Raw genomic sequence first — 17,444 nt, forward strand, 5'->3', positions numbered from 1 at the left:
CGAGAAGTGAAGTTCCCACATTATGTTACTGGAAAAAGTCATATTTTCATCAACTTCCTGTTTCTTCTTCTCAAGTAGTACACACAAGGAAAGCATTTAATTTAGATAAGAATGAGGTGACAGCTTATTAATGCTGTTACAAGGAAACTACCCTGGTAGAACCACCCATTTTCTGCCATGTTGGAGGTTACCTGCTTAATTCATAATTCATTCCCATGGATATTTTACCTAATACAAGACGCATAACATATAAAATGTATTGTACATAAAATTATAGGTTCAAAAATCAAGTTTAATGTTAAAAGAGTTAGCATGAAAGCTTCTATATTAAAAAAATCTGATGAACTATTACCAACCTGCGACAACTTTGACACACTCTGTGAACCCCTGAACAATTTCGTTTAGTTGGTGCTCAGAAACAGTGCAGGCAGAGCAGAACTTGTCCTGTTCTCACAGGACACAGAGTTTAGGAGCACTTGAGTTTAATATCTGTTCATTGTTCTTTGTCAGAAACACAAAGCCCTTCGGAGGCTAAAGGAGAAACACGTACTAAAAACCAGTGTCCAGCAGCCACGCCTCCTCTCTTCAGGGGCATTTGTCCACTCGGCACTCTGTGGCACTGTCAAGATCCTGGAGGCAACTGCTTCTGCTGGAGGGCTGACCTTCAAGGACTTGAACGTGGCACACAGTACGTAGCCTGCTATAGTCCAGAAGAGTATGACTTCTTATATTTGTATATAAATGCATCTGTTTTCCCAAGGCTAACTTTGTAGCATTCCACGGGCGCCAAAGAGCCAAAGGGTGGCATTTTGGGTAAGCATTCTTGGTTACTGGCTTCCAAGGGAGGTGACACTGTCTCTGATGTGCCACTTTTTTCTTTGGGAATCGGGCACTTCTCTGCTCCAGGTTCGTCTGTGTGGCTGCCTTTGGAATTCAGAGGGACGCTGCTCTCCTGGCGGTCTGTAAGGCTCCTGCAGTGAGCTTCGCTGAGCAACAGGACGACTGTCCCGCCGGCACGGAGCACTCTGGGGCAGAAAGTGACACCCGGTGTGAGTGTTCCCTTCTTCACACACAACAAACAATCCCATTTTACTCAAAGTGCTTGGTGGTTTTAATGTGAAATTTAATTTTATCTATGTAAATACAAGGATTTCGATAATTAGACAGTATCTTCCATAATGCATATTCATTATAGTATTATGGAATTCTAGTACAAATCTGCTTTAATTATCTATTTTTACTCTACTTAAAAGGCAGCCTCAAAATAATTTATAATAATATTTTAATAAATGCTTGTATAAAAGAAAAGGCAAATGAGAAATCCTAAAGAATCAGCATATATTAACGGCAATTGGCTGATGGCAGAAGAAAGGCGCCGGGAAAGAACGAGGGCGTGAACAAAGGACTGGCCAGCGGGAGGACCTCGAGCTTGTTGAGGAGAATTCACTTCAGTCACTGACCAGCGTCTGTATAGTACTTAAGTGGAGGAAGTAATGAATGGATCTCCTCCTCTGAGTTGCTGTCAAGATTACTGAACAGCGGGAGAGGCCAGTAAAGAGAGGGTCTCAAACCTACACGGTGAGTGAAAGGACAAGCAGGAGTGACCAGGCCACGGGATGCTGAGGGGCGGACGCAGGGGAGCGATGGAGGCAGAGGAAGCATCAGAGACAGGGAGAAGGGACCAGGGGCAGGCAGGGTGGGGGGAGGAGGAGGGAGGAGAGGAATTATGTCTGGGCGTCAGTGTGGATTCCAGTAGAAGCTGGAGGTGGAGCCTGGAGGTAAAGACTGCAGCTCACAGCCTGAGGTGGAGATCCTGGAGTTCTCAGCAGTAAAGGGCAGATAAAGCCGCGGTGGTGGGTAAGATCGCCTGGGGTGGCAGTGCACAGGGAGGGGAGAAAAGGGGCCAAGGAACCGAGACTCAGAGGAGGAGGAGCTTGTGAAGAGCAAGCCTCAGGGAAAGTCTAAATGAAGTGATGTCATGGAAGTCAAAGGAGTACAGTCACAGAAGGGAAGGGTCTCAGCAGGGTCGAACGCCACAGAACTAACAGGTGAATAGGAGTCACTAGTGAAACTGGAGCAAAGGCTGGTCTGCTGGAAGGTGAGGAAGCAGATGTCAAGTGCCCATTAATCCCAGGAAGTTTGACAAGGAAATAGGGATCACGGCCAACAAAGGTGTCAGGAGCTAAGGAGCTGCCCATCACAGGACAATCAGCAAAGCCAGATATGTTGTCTCCAAATGACATCACATCTACTTCCCTTCCACCTCCAAATCCCACCTGCACTCTTGCACAATCTCCTGACAGGTCCTCTCCATGCTTGTCGCTCTTCCCACCCCCCTTCCCAGTTTCCACACAGAAAACAAACGTAAATTCCAGCTAACTCTCGCTTCCACTCTACTTCAAATACCTTCTAAACTCCTAGGCAATCTGACCCTCACCTGCCTTTCCCACTCCACTGCCTGTTGCCTCCCCTCGCTCCCCTGGTCTGAGTGACTGACCCTCCTTCGGAGGCTCCAACTCAACAAGCCGCTTCTTGTCTCAGAACATCTGGCCTTGCTGCTCGCTCTGCACTTACCACTCATTCCCTTTCTCATCATTCAGGCCCCAGAGCTGCAACACCATCTCCTGGGAGAGGCCTTGGGAAGAGGCCTTGGCAAGGTACTGCTTCTCTCTCAGTCACTCTCCCGCAAAACGTCCTGTTTTATTTCCTTCACATTATCTGTCATGACTGGAAATTATCCTGTTCATTTATGGACAATCTGCCCGCCCACACAGGAACACAAGCCCCACATGAGCAGGGACTTGGCCCTATCCGCAGCTCTGTCCCCAGGGCCTAGCAGTGTGTGGTATGCAAGGCCTCCAAAGAGTCCGGGAAGCGATGACTGAATCTGCGGAGTGAGGAGATGCACGGTTTGAAGACACGAACGTGCAGTGGGCAGAGTGTGGTCCTTGAGGAGGCAGGAACCGAGAGGATGAATCCTGGCTGGAAGAGAGGAACCTCTCCCACTGGGGCACTCCACCGAGGGGTGTGGGGTGGGGGCGGAAACAGGAAAACATTCAACTACCTCTACACACATCAAAGAAAACAGAGTTAAAATAATAAACACGAGAGAACATATTAACAGAAGCAAAAACCTTGCCATTCCGAGTATGGCAAGGTTATGAGAAAATGAGTACTGCTGAGATAGAAACTGGTATAGCTTTTTTGAAACACCAGTCTAACAATAATGTACTAAAGATGGAACGTGTACAACCTTTGACCCAGCAGTCTCACTTCTAGGAAATTATTCTAAGAGGATGGAGCAGTAGAAGTAGCAGAATAACAGTGACCGTATGGTGATTCCAGGTGGTTTTGGATACATTGTCATCTATCACCTAATCCTGACACTTAGCCTTTCAAGTATGTCCTGTCAGCATTACTGTTTTGTGGATGTAGAAGCCAAGGCACTCTGGTTAAGTAACTTGGTCACATTAACTTAACTTTGAAGACTATATACAAGGATGTTCAGAGTGTTGTTCTTTATGAAGATGAAAAATTGGGAATTACCTAAATGCACATCCCTAGGTATGGGTTATATAGTGGTATATACATATACTGTGATACTATCTATGGTAATCATAGAAAATTGTAATATACACTATAACAACTTATCAGAAAGGAGATTCATGAAACATGCCTGAATGAAAAAAAGCAAGTTACTAAGGATGTAACTTGGGATGCAACTAAGGATGCTCCTATTTATTTAAAATTGAAAACATGTACTATTGGTATATTATATATATTATATACATGTGTATATATGTGTGTGTGTGTGTATGTATATATATGAATATGAGAGATGCCTAGCAGAACTTTCATTATGTTATCATTATAATTTTTTTCAAATAATGGAGATGATAAGAAAGTAAAAATCACCTCAAATCTTGCTACTGAGAGATGAACATTACTGATAAATATCCTTCTAGGCATCATATTCATATACACATAATTTTTACTAAGAAAACTAATATTTAGAGTTTACAAAGCAGCATTTCCCAAATTGTATTCTTCTGAACACTAGCAAGAGTATGAAATACAACTGTTTTTATACGATTTTTATAAGAAGTTATTCTTATAAAAAATGAATTCTATGGCCAGTAAGTTGGGGAAACTGCATCGGACAACAGAAAAGAGATTTCCCTTTTGCGTGTGAACCTGCGAGACCAGGGGGAGGGGGTACAAGTGGCTCCGAGTTATTTGACCTTGGAATGCATTAGCTTTGACCTTCCACCCCATTCTCCGTTCGCACCAGTGTGCTGTGTTTGTTGTTCCGAGCACATGCCTTCAGAGTGTTTACTCAAGAAATACTTCTTGAACATCTTCATGTATAAAACACTGCAGGGTCTCCTTCCTTGCTCTTTCCAAATTTCTAAATTTCACCCAAATCTTGCTTCTCCACTGAATCCACCTCAAGCTTCTTGGGCACACAGTGACTTCTTATTGCCAGGTGAGCAAGTTACATTTCTTATTTTGCTCATATGTTTTCCAAGATTATATTTGAGTGGAAAGTTACAATATCATACTTCTCTGAATTACCCACAATGCTCTGTCCTCATGAAATGGTTATTGATGAAATAAATTAGAGCAGGAAATAACTGAGCTGAGAATGCTGAGCTCACACCGCCAGAGCCCTCGTTTGTCCGACAGTTGTTAATTCTGACTGCATGTTCTTTCTAGAAGAGTCCAGTTCTGTTTTATGCACAGGACCAACTGTTTCTTGCCTGTTATAAATAGCTTTACTGGCCTCTTGTATTTTTTCTTATTTTTACTCACCCAATTCCCTTTCCCTTCCATTTTCTGTCTATAGCCTTAAACTCTTCATAAACCACTGGGAGAAAAGTTATATGTACGTAAATATATTTCTATATATTCCCACCTACTTCCGAAAAGGACCTGAAGTGGTTTAAACTAAAAAGTCAGGTAGGAGCTAACAGTTAGCTAACAGCACTTTGTAGGTCCCAGCACTGTTCCAAGAGATTTAAATCCACCGAATCCTCAGAACTACACTATGAGGTAGGTACTATTGTTTAAAACAGAGGCACAAAGCGGCCAAGCGATGCACCTGTGATCGAAGAACTACTAGTAACAGAGTTAGACTAGAACCCAGGCATCTGGCTTCAAGGCCTGTACTCTTCACCACCACACGAGACACATAAAACCTCAAGCCACAAGTAGTCAAGTCAAACCATAGAGGCTGTGGGCAGGAGGCAAGGACGCTTGATCACAGGAGAAGTTCCTTATGTCCAAAAGCACTCACTTTAAACTGATCCTACTGAGGCACTTGAATTAGGTGGAAAATTTGGAATATCTTCCCGATTCTTAGATAAATATTTAAATTTACTGCCACAGCGAGAGGGCAGTCATATCTATCACTGTCTCATTTTCAATTACCTAGAAAAACCAAAACCAGCCTAGAGAAAGTCAGGCTGATAAGGAGTGTCTACCCAAAACACTGCCCTCCACTCATTTGTGATGGCTAAAATACATAGCATTTGATTGTTAGTTGGGTTAAACCGTTGTTTCTGAAAAGTTCTATGAAGGTTAAATGTAAGTCACCACTCACACATATTAGTATCTCACCAGGTGTTGGCTTAAGAGTACGGCTGGTGAATTATTAATACCTAGTCAGATGCAAAGCTGGTGCTTATTAACTCATTGCGCAACAGAGTCACCTGGGGAGCGGAATACTGACAATTACCTCCGAGCTTTGGAGAGGAGAGATGGAGAGTGGGCACCAATGTTTTTCAAAAGCTCCTGAAATAATTTCACTAGGAAGTCAGGGTTGCAGTGGCTGCTCGTGGGGGATGGGACACCAGGCAGAAGGGAGTACAGGAGCTCAGAGAGTGTCCGAATTATAGCTGCTGCCCAGAAAAAGGTCTCAGGTAACATTTCAAGAGTTAGGTAACTGCATTAACAGAGCAAGTTGCTTAGAAATAAGGTAATCCAAAAAAGAAATCAGGAGCACGCAGCCAGTAAGAAAGAGGTGAGATGACTCTTAGTTGAACTAAGATTTCCCATGAAGCTTTACTTCTCCTTGTAAAATGTCAGCCTTGACACTGAATTTCTCCACCCCAGCCCACGTGATTCACTTTTTCCATTGGTGACATGATTTATATACAGGCTCTTGAACATTTACGTTGTCCTGCTCTGTCTAATGCTCAGCGACAACAATTTAATAAGAATTGACCACTTATTCATGTCCGTTCCTCTATACATTCTAGGTTCTCTCCTTACTCTAGTACAATCAATGATAATAAAAATACAGATTCGGGACTTACTGTTTGAACCTCTCAAAGCAACACTTTCACTGAATTACATTCCCCGAGGTCAACCTTAGAAACCACAACACGAGGAACACTGCACTTTCATTTCGCCATCAACAGTAAAGGCATTGTCCTTTCTATGTCACTGCACGATCCTTATGTGACTACTCTGTTGTTTAGCAGCTGCGTGATCTTGAGAAAGTTCATCTTTCTGGGCACCAGATTCCCACCTGTGAGGTTCGGGGGATTAACACACTGAATGCAGGGTTTTGTGCTGATTAGAAGTAAATATGCAAATTACCTGCCTCAGTGACTGACATGTAGGTCACCATTTCAGATACACAAATTTCAGGCGATAATAAATAATAATAACTTTTCTCTGAATGAAACATAGTGAAAGATGATATGGGATATTTATTTCAATGATAAATTTCTGATTTAAAACCTTACAAAATTAAGCTACAAAAACTCTAGGAAATTACTAAAATATAGTAAAATCTAAACTGAAGAGCTGTGATACATTTTGTTCAAGTGTCCAATAGCTCAAAATCATGGAAATAAATGCAACACCTTACCTTTCCATTTCTCGTAGAATGCTTTTGATGTCTTTTCCTAACTTAAACTTTTTCCCAAATGGAATGTCAGAAATAATAACATCGACACTTTCTGAAGGCAATGGCAATTCTGAAATACAGAAATTAGAGAATCCTATTCAGTAAGTTCAAGTATTTATAATCTAAATATGAGAAAATTAAAGTACACAGGATTGTGTTTTCATATTAAATAAAATTTAGGGTGGCTAATATTATTTCTAAGAAATTACAAGTTTCTGAAAGGCTTTTAGAATTACTGAAGATAAATGGTACAGTAATTATATTCCATTCTTTGAAAATTGGTCTTTCAGGGATGATAAAATATGACATAAGTAAGCAGAATTTTAAATTAACCAGAAAATTCAATTCTCTAAACATATTATATGACTAGAAAATTGCCAGTATCAACAAGAAATACATTATGTTGTCTACAAGAACTTCTTACAAAAATTACTCTGTGGCTTTCATTTCTCTTTTAACAGTTATTCATAAAATTTTGCATGTATAGATCTATTTTTTAAGTATTTTTATTGATTATGCTATTACAGTTTTTCCAATTTTCCCCCTTTATCCCCCCCCACCATGCCCCGCCAACCCTCCAGCATTCCCCTTCCCCCCCGTTAATTCATGTCCATGGGTTGTACATATAAGTTCTTTGAGTCCTGTTTCCTATACCATTTTTTATTTTTCCCCATCTATTTTAGGCCTACTAATTGTGCTTCTTCTTTTCGTGTGTGAAGCATGCTGTCGGACTCCTTCCCCACCAGCCTAAGTAAGAGGTGGCCCCAGACACCTTGGCGACCATGGGAAGGCTTCTGATGCCGACCCCTGGTCTTGGTCACCTTCTCCATGGAGCTCCATGGCTTGTGCTAAGAGGAGACAGAGGGAATTAGAGAAGAAAATAACACTAGAAAGGCTGTCACCTGTCTTTAAAAGCTTATAAACAGACGGACCTTTGAGGTCACCAAGTCCAGTCTCCCAGTGGATGCAGGGACCCCCCTACCACATCCCCCAAGGGGTCACTGCAGCTTCGTGTGGGCAGTTCCAGTGCCAGGGAGAATGCCGGTGGATTTACCAGTGAGCATCCCCACACTTTGATTTTATATACATCTTAGCATATCTACAAAGGATTCTTAAAAGGGGACTGCTGGTCAAAGCTACGTCCGTTTTTCCCTGGCTGGGCGGCTCAGTTGGTTGGAGCATCACCCCATACACCAAAGGTTGTGGGTTCATTTCCAGGTCAGAGCACATACCTAGGTTGTGGGTTCAGTCCTGGTTGGGGCATGAATGGGAGGCAACTGGTTCGTGTTCCTCACATTCACGTTTCTCTCCCACCTTCCTCTCCCTCTAAAAGCAATAAACATATCCTTGGGTGAGAATGTGAAAAAGCTATGCCCCTTTTACATTCTAATAGCTACCAACAAATTGTGCACCTGTGTGCAAAGCAAGCCGCAACGCCACAGATTTCTACAAAAATCAGTGTTTGGCTTTGGCATAGTTAAAAATCTCCCACAACAGATCAGATTGCCTGGATCCACAGTAGCACGTAAGTGTTCCCAAACAGAACGTACGATCGGCATGCCATTGATAGCATTACGACGTCGGGTACGGGTCAGAGGAGCTGACGTCTAAGGGATCTCGGGTATTCAGAAGCAGTCAGGACCTCCCCAGCATCAAGGCCTCTGCACAGTGGCTCATCTGGCCTGAGCCCTCCCGCATGCGGTGTTTCCCCAGTCAGCCTAGGAGAGCAGCCTGACAACAGACGCAGGTTGCTGTCCTGATGCACTCAGGCCCCCCTTCGAGAGTCTGAAAAAACTAACCGCTGGGCTCTCCCTGTCCTCTGCCTCCAGCACAGGGATGTCCATCCTGTCACAAGCTGGTGCTGCTCCACTGGTGGTCTCTGGAAGAACACCAGGTCTTCCACGTGTGCAAACAGATCTCCTTTTGCATCTGAAGGAGGGCATAATTGTAGGCAAAAAGCACAGCCAGGGGCAAGCTGCAGGTGGAGTCGTTTTTTCTCATGACCTTAGATGAGTAACTGCATGAACTTCAAAGGAAGCAGCCTGGTCAGCTCCAAGCACTTGGCCGACTTGAGTCCCCGTGCCGGGCTGTGTCGATCATGTCTGGCATAGACTGCATGGCTGAAAGCTGGCCATGCCAGCAGCAGGACATCAGGTATTATGAGGTCAGGGCTGGTGTATGCGATGCCACAGTGACCACTTAACGCACCTCGGGCACGCTGATTACTTGTCCTCTTTTGCTGGTCTGATGCAGTTACTCCAAATGTGGGGAAGTGCTGGAACATGGTGAACCTGTCCTTGCACGGATGCCGCTGCAGCTTCCCTGTGGACCTGTGGACCGTGGGCAGCACGCAGCTGCCCTGGGCACTGCCCCGCCATAGCGTCTTGTTGCTACCCATGCTTCTCATGCAGGGCCGCTGCACCTCTGCCTGGTCTGAGCCACAGCCCCCGAGGGCCGCCTTCAAGTTTCTGCTGTCCGTTGTGACCTGCATCAACTGGCACACACACCTCCTCGTCCTCATCCCCACAGCCGCCCCCACGGGAAGGGACGGCGTCTTCCTGCAGACAGCCACTGCCCAAGAGCTTCAAGAGTAAGTACCACATTCTTCCGTGTTTTGCATGTGATACACAATAAGCCCCTTCGAGGCCCCTCGATTTCATGCAGCTGCCACAGGCAGTGATGGGCAGGTGATCAGCGGTCACAGGAAAACTACCTTTTACTAAATCTACAAAGGTGATACTAATAGGTGACAAATACTTAAGGCTTTATAAGATTTAAATGTATTTTTGAGCTTTTGCTTAATGTTTTCCTTTATACTTATCATAGAATTTCTTTGAAATGTGAGCTTTGGAATTTAATAATGTACACGAAGGTTGAACAAGGAATGCTTTCCTGAGAATCTCTTTATCCTTCTCAAGCCTACATTTAGTTGTAGACGTCTATAAACGGCTATCTCAAAAATTCAAAAAAAAAGAGCAAAATTCATTGAAGAGGAATCATCTGACTTAAATAAAAAGTCATGCTTCCCAGGGCACCGTTTAAGTGCATTTTCTTGCGCTGCCTGTGAGAAGTAGCTGGCTTTGGGCTCAGTGTCCTTAAAACAACCAATCCGTTTTGAAGTAAATTCTAGATGCTTCCAGAAAGAGATCTGTTTCGTCTGGTCAGTAATATCATCGTGGCCCTCACAGTGGATGGGGAATGTCAACAAACATTCTATTCAAGAAGTGTTCATCATTTGCCCTGGCTGGTGTAGCTCAGTGGATTGTGCGCGGGCTTGTGAACCAGAGGATTACAGTTTGATTCCCAGTCAGGGCACATGCCTGGGTTGTAGGCCAGTTCCCAGCAGGGGACCCACGAGAGGCAACCATACATTGATATTCTCTCCCTCTCTCCTTCCCTTCCCCTCAAAAGATAAATAGATAAAATATTAAAAAAAGAAGTGTTCATCATCAGCTTTGTTGAGAAGTAAAAGCTCAGTACAGCAGATCCTGGAATGAGGTTATTTCACATAGTATCGTTTTGTTACAAAGCAGATGAGATGCTGCAGAAACCCAACTCTTGGTTCTATCAGTTAGCCTGTGGTAGGATTGGTTTCATTAGACAGCATTTTGCTGTAGTTCCAAGAGCCTATCAACACTGAGTGAACTTACTGTAATTACTTTTTCATTAAATACGCACTTAAAAACACACATTGCTGTAAAATGTTACAGAATAGCAGTGTTGCTAAACAATGAAAAAGTATTCATACAATAAATGACAGAGCCATTGTAGCAAAAACACTCAACTCCCTGTGGTAAGCTTCTTATCCTCTACTTCCCACACATATTTCACAGAAACTTAACTCACTGTGTCCCACATTTGCTTCCTATTCTCTCCCCCGCTCCCACAGGAAGCCTGGCAGCCTCACGCACCTTGTGGCCCAATACAGCATGGGCCACAAGACGCCTGGCTGAAACTCTGGGGCCAGGAAGGGCATTAGAGGAAAACTCACTAATACAAAAGAAAATGTAACCAGCGCAGCATGGGGATGCTGAAACCAAGCTGGCCTTACTCCTACCTGGGTAGAAATGAATGGCACCTGAGAACAAAGCAATTGTTACCAATAACCTTGTTACAACTCTTTGACCAAAGAAATGAACGACGGGCTATAGAACGTCTAATTGAAGGAGTGAAAATGTCCTCCCTTTTTAATCTGTGTATAGTTTTGTGATTTTAACTAACTATACATTTGTTTCTTTTGCTCAAATCTGTAAATATTATAGCGCTCCATCTGATACTAAAAAATTGTATCTGTTGATTTAAAAGAAAGCCTAACCAATGTCTATTCATTTCCTACGGCAGCCTGTAATATAATACCATTTGGTTCCAAACTTTCATGATGATTAAAATTTAGGAATAAATACATCAATTTCTTTAGATTTTATATTTAAAATTTTTAACTTTAGAAAAAATTCAAACACATACAAAAGTCAGGAGAACAGTACTATTAACCTCCATTACCCAGCCCCAACAATGTTCAACTCATGGCCAATCTTTCTTTCCAATTTATTTTTCAGTTATAGTTTCCTTTCAGTACTATTTTATACTGGTTTAAGGTGTACGGCACAGTGCTCCAACAATCCTATACTTTACAAAAAACACATGTAATTTCTGTATGGTAAAGAACCATCTCCTTTGGCATGAGTTAAAGTGAGTGTTACCGAAATTAGAAATAATAAAGTCACAAAAGCACACAAGAGAACGAAGGCGGTGATTCCGCAGAGACACGAGTCATGGTGGGACTGTGCCAGCGTCCTGACCAGCCCCATGCCTGCAGGTCGGTAACTCAGGCGGTGAGTCTGGCACCACACAGTGTGTGCTCCTGTGATAAACCCCCACTCCAGCTCCAGGAGGAGGGCGCTACCTTCACACTATAGATGAGCAAGTACAGACAGGCCCAGTACTTTGCTGAAGGACGTGCAGTTAGACAGGATGGTGGAGCCAGAGTTCATACTCAGTCTCTTTGACTCCAAAGTCCATGCCTGCACTTACTGTAGTAAACAGGTGTGCCAGCCGCACACCTGTCAATGTCGAACAAGGGGTTCATGGGTATCAACAAAGGAAAAACCAAATTAGTGAAGAAAATGAACACTGTGTGAAGTGATCTTAAGAAAGCATGGTCTTAAATGCTTAGGAAAACTATATAAATGTTCCCAATCATGCATCTTTTGAAAAATAAGAAAGTTACAATTAAAATATTGGAAGTAAACTGAGTATTAGCCTCACCAATAGATTACAAGGTATAAACAACTTACTATTTATGGGAAGTGAGTCTTATTTTATAATTCCAAAGATATTTATGTAAGCTCATTTTCCCAAATGTTTGCACTTTTCATGTCTCACCTACGACAGAGACTTTAAGTAGCGCAATTTTATCCTCAAGGCCTGCAGCTTTCAGATTGTCACGTGCACCTTGGAGCTGCGAGTCACTGACGTCAGCACCCACATAGTACGCTTCCTGTGAGGAATGAAGTTCATATTTTAAGTATAAATAGAACTATCAGATATTTTCCATAGTTAAGAAAACCTACTGCCATTTTCTCAGATGATGAAAGTGCAATCAGTAGATGTGTTAATCCAGGCTGAAATGAATCCATAGGATTTCTTTAAAACAATATTCTAAAAATATATTAAAAAATTAAAAAATTTAAAAAAAATAAAGAGCATGGTCCCTCAAAAAAAAAACCCAACAATATTCAATAGCAAAATTTTTTGTTAAAATTTTAAAATCTATTAAAATATTTTACAGTTATAAATGACTACAGAATTTGGGGATCAGCATAGTCTGTCATGTCTAATCATTGGAATTACATGGTGCTAAATTTATTATACTATTAAAAATAACATAGCAATTTAATTAACCATTCATAAGCCATTTCACAGTAGAAAATAGTGACTCAGATCATTAAAATAATAGCCCCCAAAGGCAGCCTACTTGTAAATAATTGGTAAGCAAACATACATATACCAATTGAAGTAAATATATTCCTTAGTTTACCAAAGTGTAGAACTTACCGGCCATTCTTTAGCAGCTTCCAGAAGTATTGTTCCGAGTCCACACATTGGATCTAAAACCAACGCACCAGCCTGTGGGCAGAAAAGCCGATTTGGTACTACTATTAAGTCTACTGGAATAACATATTATAAAAGAAACATAAAGCTTGGGGAATCAGTACTTTAAGAGTACAGGTTTCTGTTTACACTTTAGGAATTTCAGTTAGTAGACACGCATATGCTTGGCCTGTGTAAATATTAGGCAGGACAGGGCCAAAGCTCAGTGAGCGACAGGGAACGTGTGGGATAATGTCAGAGAGGCAGGAAGGCAAGCCCATCAAGGCGGGCTGGTTTATGCTGCAGGTCGTAACCAGCTCCAAATCTCAGAGGTTTAACCAGCATGTACCCTCATGCTGCATGCCCACAGTAGGGCACCTGAGGCTTTTGCTCCTTACTCTGCAAGTCAAATTGAACAAATGGTCACCTTTTGGCACACAGCCATCATTATGGCAGAGGGAAAAGCAGCACGACAAGTTGTGCATTAGGATTTAAAGGTGCCATCTGCAAGTGACACATATGTTCACCAGCATTTAACCAGCTAGAGCATGTCAGTCACATGACACACCCAATTACAAGGGGCCAGGAAAGTGTAATCCTGTTTGCACCTGGGAAGAGAACAGGATATGTGGCAGAAAACACTAGTCACTCCCATTCTGGGGCTTGTGTGTCAGATCTGGTAGGTACTGTGAGGATTCTGGTTCTATTTGGAAAGATGGAAAACTTTTGGAGAGTTCTGAGCAGGGAAGTAACAAGACATTACATTTCAAAGGGATCATTCCAGATGATCTGTGAGAAGAGAACAGAAGGGCAAGAGTGTTAACAGGGAAGCTACTTAGGGGATCCAGGAGATGAGAGTAGCCTAAATTAAGAGTGGTCCTGGTGGAAGTGGTGAGAGCTGGTTGGATTCCAGATGTATTTTAAAGGCGGAGCCAACAAGGCGGGATGGATATGGAGTGCTAAAGAACGGCAGCAGCCTGAGAGGCATCAAGTTTCTGCCCTGAGCAACTGGAGGAGGAGAGGTGCCCATTAGTGAGACGGGAAGACTCCGGGAGGAGAAGCTTCAAAGGAGACAAGAGTACAGTTCCGGACGTGGTAATTTCGAGATACCCCCTGGACCACCTATGGAGACCAAGTGAACCATTGGACACAGAAGCCTGGAGCTCAGAGGACAGGTGCGGGGTACAGGTGTAAATGTGGGAGCAGTCAGTGTTAGTCTGCGAAGGGTATTTAAGGCACCAGAACCGGATGAGGCATCCAGAAGCGAGAGAAGTTAAAACAGAAAACCGTCTATGGATGATCTCGTACATACAGATGTTTGGTAGACGACCTTTCAGCAACGCATGCCGAGTGTCGCACCTGCTCAAGGAGGAGGAGAACCCAGGGTAATGTTCCCAAGACAAAGTGGACAAAACCATTTCAAGGAGGAGGGTGCTGCTGGTGACGCAGCGCTGACAGGTTCAGGGTCAGACAGTACTTTTGGTGGAGTGCTGTGGACGGGAGCCTGAAGAGAGTGGGCACAAGCGAGAGGGGGAGGAAAAGAGGTCGGGATGGCAAGTGTGGGCAGCTAGTTTCAAGAGTTTTTCTGTAAAAGAAAACAAAGAATGGGGGTGGTAGCTGAATGAGCACCCCCATTGAGCACCCCCATGAGCACCTCCTGGGGGTGGTTCAGGAGAAGGTTACTTTTTTTAAAGTTACAAGACATTATAGCAAGTGTACCTGCTGATGAGAATGGCCCAAGAGAAAGTCCGTTGTAGGCAGGTAAGCGGGACTGGAACCCAGTCCACAGGCATTGGAGAGCAGAAGGGCAATTCACGTGACGGAACAGGAGTAAGGCAATGGAAGTGGGCGCAGATTCCGAACTGTGTTAGGGTGCTAGAGGATGTGAACAGGAAAGAGAAGGTGGTCAACAGCAGGCTTTGTGAAAGTGAGATTTGGGGGAGGCATTCCCTTTTGAGTGTGACAAGGTTGAGGGTGTGCCTAAGACAGGTCATTAGAGGAAGGAAGCAGAAACTCGGAGGGGTCAGGTTATGGAGTGGATAGTGAGACCATAAAGAATTGTAACAGGAATAATGGCCTCTATTCTTACAGGAGTGATAGGAAGAGATCTGTCTACGACTGTAATAATCGGTGGCATGTGCTTCAAAGGCACTGAGAGGTTTCGGGCAGAAGGAACAGCGAGGAGCAAGCAGGACACCTACCCCACCTCCAGGCCCAGTGGTCCTTTGCTTGGTCTACAGAGGAAGCAGAGTGGGTGTGGACAGTCAGGTTTCTCTCTGCCAGAGGGTACTTAATGGAAAGGACCAACATGTCCTTGAGAGAGAGAGAGAATTTCAGAAGTAGAAAAAAGGGTAGTTTTAGGTTCAAGTCTCTAATGCAAAGCAGTTGAGGTAATAATAATTAAAAAATGAGAAAAACTGGCTGAGCTAGAGAAATAATAATAAAAATTTTACAATCATCAGAGTCCAAATAATTATTACGACTATAATTATTACTATAGCATTCATTAATATTATATGCTTTCTAATGGCAGGCACTGTTCTAATCACTTGATCAATGCTAATTCATTCCATTCTCATGTGGCCGTATGAAATTATTCTTTTAATCTTGCAAGTGAGAAACTGAGGCACAAAGATGTTAACTATCTTGCCCAAAGTTTCCCAGTCAGCAAATGGTGGAGCAGAATTAGAACCCAGGCAGTCAGACTCCCACATTAGGAGCTGAACAGAAAAGGCTCACAAGCATATTCTGGTATCAATCCTGACCCTTACAGAACTAAAGACAAAAGTCTTACCAGTTTCTGAGCAGAGAAAACAAGGTGGCGATAAGGGAAGAGAAAAATCACTGTGGCACAGAGAACTCGGCTCTCACACCGGCAGCTAAAAGCCAACGGGACAGCACATGCTGAGAGAAAAGAACTGCAACTCCAGCCAAGATGGACACATCCGGGATGAAAGGAAGAGATGTGAGGATTATGGATATTCAGGTAGTATACTACTAGAACACCGCATGCGAGGAAAATACTCACGGGAAGACCGTAACCCGGCAAGAAGCAGACCAGGGCAGGGGCCTACCTGGGGCACACAACGTGACGACCCACAGTGAGGACTGCCACCTCTGCAGCACACCTCTGCGTGCTTGCACAGAAATGCGTTCGTCGTACATGACTTGACCAATGATTAGGGGCAGGCTGGGAATACAAGTGCTAAATAAGAACTGGAAACAGACAAGACTGCTTTCAGGGAAATCTAATACATGATCAATGATTTGGGTCAATCTAGTAGTTGGGGGTTGGGAGTGAAAGAAAATAAAATGTTTCTAAGGTCTCACTGTAGAAGGAGTAATGGTGGGTCAGGAGGAGAGGAAACAGTACCTAGATGTCTCATCTCATGATGGGAAAGAAGGGGAAGATGAGAGTGAGCGTTTTGGTAGTAAAAACTGTCTTGTCAGAGGGAGAAGTGGGTCTCTTGTTGTAAATAACAGTAGGGTCCCATGTGTTCTATTGAGAGAGCCGGGGAAGGGAACCACTCATGGGCTGGAACAATAAGGCACGCTCTCCAACCTCAGGGAGAAAAACGAAATGATCACGAAGTAACTTGGTCAGACCAGCAGAAATGAAGAGTAAACTGTAAGAAGTGGGAAATGGAGTAAAACAGGAGAAACACAGCCAGGTGCGTGTCAGAGCACTGAACTATCTCTCCGGAAGCCCGAGACCATCAGAGTGGGACACAGCCGTGTGCTTGTCAGCGCGCTGAAAACAAAGCTGACAATGGGGGGGTCCCCGAAATATTAGGCAAGTGCAAAGAAAGAGAAAGGAGCAACAATATTAATAACACATGGTGAAATTTAGGTTTTAACTCACTGTTCTAGGCAAAGAGAACGCATGTAATTATTAAAGGCACCTCTCATGATGAAGCAGTAGCAGACGTGTGTATGTAGCAAACCACAGAGAGGCTGAATAAGGCAGCTAATAAAAATGCAAAAGCTTGTAAAATGTCAATGATATTTCAAATGCCTTTCAAAATTAAGATATTAGATATTAATGATAGTAAAATAGTAAGATATAAGATATTAGATACTAAAATAGTATTAGATACTAAAATAGTATTAGATACATTAGATACATTTTATATTATCTAATGTAAAATAAATAGTATTTTACATTAGATAGTAAAATAGTAAGTAAAGATACCGAGGACACTGACTACAAAATACCATTTTTTTTCTTATGCCCATGGAACATTTTCAAAAAATAATCAAGACCTTGGTCACAGGAGAAAAGTTAAATTTTAAGAAGCATGGGATTTACAGGCCATGTAACTGCGACACAAAACATTGGAAAGAATAAAATGTGGCCAAGGCCATCCTTTTAGCCTTTTCATAGGCAAAATGCTCTCAGAAGTCCAATACATAAAAACATCGCTGCAGAACTTCGTCA

General features: G+C 43.1%; 1 protein-coding gene and 1 long non-coding RNA gene across 5 annotated transcripts in view; both read right to left on the reverse strand.

Annotated features, from left to right (window-relative positions):
- Nucleotides 1-227: 227 nt before the first annotated feature.
- The window catches only part of THUMPD2 (THUMP domain 2 tRNA and snRNA guanosine methyltransferase), a 33,160-nt gene continuing 15,943 nt past the window's right edge, over nucleotides 228-17,444 (reverse strand). The window contains exons 7-11 of one of the 4 annotated variants that reach the window (XR_005069526.1): nucleotides 12,971-13,042; nucleotides 12,299-12,413; nucleotides 6,878-6,986; nucleotides 6,318-6,532; nucleotides 953-1,025 (exon numbers count right to left, since the gene is read on the reverse strand). Coding sequence is in view for 3 of the 4 variants with exons in the window: in XM_037066538.1 (XP_036922433.1) it covers nucleotides 701-1,025; nucleotides 6,878-6,986; nucleotides 12,299-12,413; nucleotides 12,971-13,042 (621 nt within the window). In the remaining variant the exon portion in view is untranslated. Of the gene's footprint in view, nucleotides 1,026-6,317; nucleotides 6,533-6,877; nucleotides 6,987-12,298; nucleotides 12,414-12,970; nucleotides 13,043-17,444 lie in introns of those variants that run through there. The other 3 variants (XM_037066538.1, XM_037066539.1, XM_037066540.1) reach the window with 3 other exon arrangements.
- On the reverse strand, nucleotides 14,678-17,029 carry LOC119001254 (uncharacterized). Its single transcript, XR_005069527.1, has 3 exons — nucleotides 15,801-17,029; nucleotides 15,208-15,319; nucleotides 14,678-14,881 (listed from the first exon to the last, which is right to left on the reverse strand). It is a non-coding gene; the product is annotated as an uncharacterized LOC119001254 (long non-coding RNA).

The sequence above is a fragment of the Sturnira hondurensis genome, unplaced genomic scaffold, assembly GCF_014824575.4.
Source record: "Sturnira hondurensis isolate 20B ecotype Veracruz unplaced genomic scaffold, ASM1482457v3 Scaffold0016663, whole genome shotgun sequence".
NCBI lineage: Eukaryota > Metazoa > Chordata > Mammalia > Chiroptera > Phyllostomidae > Sturnira > Sturnira hondurensis.